This window comes from Pinus tabuliformis, chromosome 6 (assembly GCF_031772625.1).
Source record: "Pinus tabuliformis cultivar Carrire ecotype Pingquan chromosome 6, CPIR1, whole genome shotgun sequence".
Taxonomy (NCBI): domain Eukaryota; kingdom Viridiplantae; phylum Streptophyta; class Pinopsida; order Pinales; family Pinaceae; genus Pinus; species Pinus tabuliformis.
In genome coordinates, this window is record NC_142292.1 from 863,797,234 (window position 1) to 863,802,350 (window position 5,117).

At 35.7% G+C, this 5,117-nt stretch overlaps 1 protein-coding gene across 1 annotated transcript; it reads left to right on the top strand.

The window, feature by feature from the left end:
* Positions 1-3,243: 3,243 nt before the first annotated feature.
* LOC149261618 (uncharacterized) lies at positions 3,244-4,747 on the top strand. The gene is made up of 3 exons (XM_089369964.1): positions 3,244-3,274; positions 3,338-4,170; positions 4,295-4,747. The coding sequence occupies exons 1-3, from the start codon at positions 3,244-3,246 to the stop codon at positions 4,745-4,747; spliced, it is 1,317 nt and encodes a 438-aa protein (XP_089226090.1).
* Positions 4,748-5,117: the final 370 nt, after the last annotated feature.

The window sequence follows — 5,117 nt, forward strand, 5'->3', positions numbered from 1 at the left end:
TAATATTTAAATGGGAATTAGTAATATAAAGGACCTTTTCTTATAATATATATATATATAAAGAAATATAAAAGTTAGTTAGAAATAATCAAAACAATGGAATGAGAAAATTAAGTTAACTTTAAAAAAAAATAAAAATAATAATAATAATAAATAAATAAAATAAAGAAAAAAATAAAAATAAAAAATAAAAAATAAAAAATAAAATAAAATAAAATAAAAAAAAATAAAAAAAATAAAAAAAAATAAATAAATAAAAATACATATAGTTTAATAAAGAAAGTAGAAGGTAATAATATCCAAAAAAAAAAAAATAATAATAATAATAATAATAATAAAAATTAAAAAATAAAATTAAAAATAAAATAGAATAAATAAATAAATAAATAATATATATATATATATAATAAATAAATAACGAGAAAATATTAAAAAATAAAATAAAATAAAAAATAAAAAATTGAAATAAGAAATACAAATAAAAATAAATAAATCAAGCGAGCGACACATTCTAAAAAGAAGAAGGATAACAACATGATCAAAAGAAAACTACAGAGCCAAAGGGGAAACACTCCAAGGAAAAAGATTCACGAAAATAAGGGAAACAACGAAAGATAGAAAAAGCAAGACTAGGAAGAAAAGGCAGGGATCCAGCAGCTACTTATCTTCTAGCCGTCATCTCTATTGAGATTGTTCGGCCTTCTTTCAATTTCAATAGCTTCCTTGAATTTACGGTGATGGAACTGCCCAACCTTGGCAATAACCTTGGCCTCCTCAATACACAACTGATGCTTGGTCTTTCTCACACAAAACTCTCCCTCTCTCTGAACATTAAGTTTGTTTTATAAAGAAGTGAATCTCTCTCACACAAAACTAACTAACATTAGGTTAAACTAATTAACATTAAGTTTTATAAAGATGTGAATGTGAATTTGAATTTATTGAATTGTATATATAACTAAATTATGATAATAATAATTGAATAATATAATAATATAATTATAATGATATATGAAATTTGAGTTAATTTTAATGACTCCCTTTTTAATGGACAAATATATATTATTAGATAAATTAATATTATTGAATAAAATAAGTAATTCACTAAAATGAGTATTTAAATTATACGATTTTAACATTTTTACCTTTATTAAATTATTAAATTTAAATATTGAAAGCCCCATTTCAAAATAAATACATTTATCACTATAAAAATTGCATGGTTAAGTAAGACCGCAGATCACAAGATCTTAATAATAATTTAATTAATTTGAAGTTTTACATGGATAAGACAATTAAGTAAGATAGAGAATATGAGCACAAGATATAATGCATAGTCATTAACATCAAGTTAATCCGATCCCTTAGAACAAGTGGTGCATTTAACTTATATATCAGATAACTAGGGTGATAGGTCTTTTTTTAATCAGGAAAGGGCTAACCAGCCATATATTCGGTATTTAATGTCCTCATAACAGCACGGGACTTAACGCGATAACACGGGAGCGGGCAAATTCGGCATTAAATAATATTTGCCCACTCTCATGTTATCGGGCAATTGACGTGCTCTTCTGAAAGCATTAAATACCCAATATATGACTGATTAGCTCCAGCCGTTGACCATCTACACTTCTTCTCTACATCTGACATCTAGCATAGTCGATCCTCTCTCCTTACCCTCTGGTTTCAGGCATTATTTTTCTGTGCGCTGACTCCAGAACCGTCAATACACCTGTCGTTTAGAGTCCTACATTTTTGGTAGGTTCCATACCCAAACCATCATGTTGTTTACAATCCTAAATTTTTGGTTGGTTCCATACCCAACGATTTCTGCGGTGCATGAGTTTACAGTCCCACTTTTTTGGTCGGTTCTATACCCAACGATTTCTGTGGTGCACAGGTAACAGATTCCTGGTTCCATAAAGCATGATGTACATATCTCCTACCGTGTCAGGTCAAAGTTCATCCGCAATTGCGTTAATTGTGAAATCATATTAGTTACTTCCAGGATGCCATCAGAGTCCGGTCCACTCACACCAGCGATCCACCCCGGCGCTAGTGGCAATGACCACGAGTGTTATGATCTACTCGAATGTCTGGACTGACAGAGGGTAGTCTTGGTCGTTTTTGTGTCATTCGACAGCAAGGCATTTCGGTCGAAACACCAAATCCATGAGTTGGCGCTGGGTTGGAGGTGAGCAGGCTCCCGTTCGTCTCGTGTATTCGTCTGAAACTTTTCAACAGTATTCAGACATATAATGCGGCTCCTTCCAGAGGAATACCAGATTCGAACGCACGACAGAGGATTGGTCGTGTAGGGCTGGGTACCATATGTATGGATCCTCTTGCATCCATACATCAGTGGGTTTCTTAGCCACCCAGGATGGAGCTCTGTCATGGAGTCACTAAGCTTTAGAATATCTCTCATTCTTCTCCCAATCCAAGTTGACCAAGGCTCAAATGCCTGGCAAATAGACGCGGAATTAGATGCGAAGATTGAAATACAAACATGAGATAATGGCTCTTTTATGAGGGAAAACATATATACAACATTAAGAATGGAAATGGTGGGAGAGGAGGGGAAAAAGTTGAGATCCAGAGCCGTGAAGGCCCATTATATTATAATAGTCAAGAAGCAAAGTCGCATCCATGATTTCCTTCAAAAGCTCGAACAATTGGCTGGATAATACAAAAAGAAAATCCTGTAAAGTATCGTTGTTATATAGCTGCTATTAGGATCATCATAGAATTATCAGCAATTTGACGGGTTTTTAAAGGGAATTTGATACAGAATATTATGTTCACAGTCGAGCACATATTTAACAGTTTGATATAGATTTGAATTCCTCGTTAATAATCTGAAAGTTTTGAACCAGTCACCATGCATAATGCGATGCATGTTACAATAAACGCACATTGTATGTGCATTATGCAGATGTATCGAGATCATAAAAATTGTTAATATGCCTTGTGAAGACGGCTCGAGAACTGGGTGTAGGATTAAAAAATGTCAATGTTCCTGGTGCATAGTGTTCGCTATAGAATAAAAATTATTAAAATGCATCATTATTAAAGAAAACATTTGGTTGTACACCAACTTGGATCTTAAGGAACGATTGATTTGCAAAGGAGTCATGACGCATCATAAAATTTATTAACAACACATTTGGTTGCACACCAACTTGGTTTAATTTATGGCAAATTTGGAGAGGAGTCACTATGAATAATAATGCTCACATTACAATGGCAACAATTTTAATGTCCCTGATACAAGGTCCGTAATCCTACTAAAATAGGGCCTTTACACAGGGGTTGGATTCCTTTTCTGTTTTTGTAGGGAAGGCTATTCAGCATCTGAATACGAAGCACAAAGTCCACATTGAGAAAGCCCTATCAGATGAAGAATTCAGGAAAATTGAAGCTACTTTTGGCTTCACATTTCCTCCAGATTTAAGGGCTGTTTTGCAGCAGGGTGTCCCTGTGGGAGTTGGGTTCCCAGATTGGAGGTCGGGTGGGCCTCAGCAGCTGCGCATGAGACTCAACCTGCCCATGGCAGGGCTTTCATATGAGGTGGCCCAGGATCGATTCTGGTGCAAGCAATGGGGTCAGAGGCCCCGCGATACAGAGAACGCAGCTGAAATTGCGAGGGCCAACTTGAAAAAGGTGCCTCTTTGGGTACCCTTGTATGGCCATTGCTATATTCCCTCGTCTCCCAATCTTACAGGCAATCCTGTGTTTTTTGTTTATAAGAGCGATGTGTTTTGTTGTGGGTTCGACCTCGGTGATTTCTTTGAGAGAGCGAACTTTGGTATCCATGAGACCTCAGATTTTTCGGTGAGTTTCAAGCATGTTCATGATGGTTTGAGGGATAGTTTAATGAGTTTTCACAGGAGAAGGGGCAACTGGGTTGAATTTGAGAAGAATTCTGCCAAACTGAATGGTGAGAAATCTAGAAGAAACATAGAAGCATGGGGTAGAAGCCAAGATTCTGTAGCTAAACGCTGCGATGTTATTGACAACAACAAGAGATTTTCAGAATGGCCCAGGAGGATTATCTCTGTGTCTGACAGGCACTCTAGCAGTAGTAACTACAATTCCCCCAATTTTAAATGCAATGTCCAGTTCCACGACAAGATTCTGTCTGAAAAAACTCTTACCAGTTTAGCAGTTGTGCCCTCCCATGCGCCTTCAAAATCTCCAAGGTGGATAGCATTTTGGAGTGATTTAGCATAAGAGAGGTCCAATTCTTCTCTCCACATCATTCCTGAGACATCCTTTTCTTATTTTAAAACAGGTTGGTTTTGATTTAGATTTAGCCAAGGAATGGGAATGCGATAATGGTCGTTGTGATTCTAATTTCCGCATGCCAAGATGGTTGATTGACTACTTGGAGGAGGAGGCAAATCTGCTCAAAAATGGACGCTGGAAGGAACAAGACATCAATGCCATGATTCAGGCATCATCCTCTCCTTCCTCGGACACTGAAGATATATATTTGGATAGGAGGACAATTTTGGAAGGCCTGCTACGGAAAGCAGATTTGATGTCAAATTCTCTGAGAAAAGCAGGATGGAGTTCTCAAGATATTGCAGAGATTTTCGAAATCGATTATATTGCCCACCAAGAAAATCAAGATATTGCAGAGATTTTCGAAATCGATTATCCCACTCAAAAGCCCACCAAGAAAATCTCGCCAGAACTGGCCGAAAGGATTGGGAAACTTGCAGAGTATGTTGCTCAAACATGATTTTTTCCTTTTAACTGTGGTCATCCAACTTCGAGAGAGCCTGTGCGTTGTATATATTTAGTTTCAGGGATATTTCTTTGAATACATGGTCAAAAGTTAATCAATCTCGGTGACGCTCATTGCTTTACTTGAGATATTGAAGAAAAAATAAGCACAAATGATCCACATTATAGCCTAAACACTGGCGAAAAAACCAATTGATAAATCCAGACTCTAAGAACCCAAAAGTCATCTGGTTACTAAATTTTGATGGCTTGAATTCTAGAAATGTAGAATGTGTAACCCTTCAATGAGTATGAACATGATACAATTGTTTATTCGATGTGTAATTTCAAATTAAAACAATTATTCCTATATATAATTTGTGGGT

Coding starts and splice junctions, on each gene's coding strand:
- LOC149261618 (XM_089369964.1), top strand. CDS start 3,244: ATGGCAACAATTTTAATGTCCCTGATACAAG. Junction 3,275..3,337: donor TTTAATGTCCCTGATACAAG/GTCCGTAATCCT, acceptor CTGTTTTTGTAG/GGAAGGCTATTCAGCATCTG. Junction 4,171..4,294: donor CTCTTACCAGTTTAGCAGTT/GTGCCCTCCCAT, acceptor ATTTTAAAACAG/GTTGGTTTTGATTTAGATTT.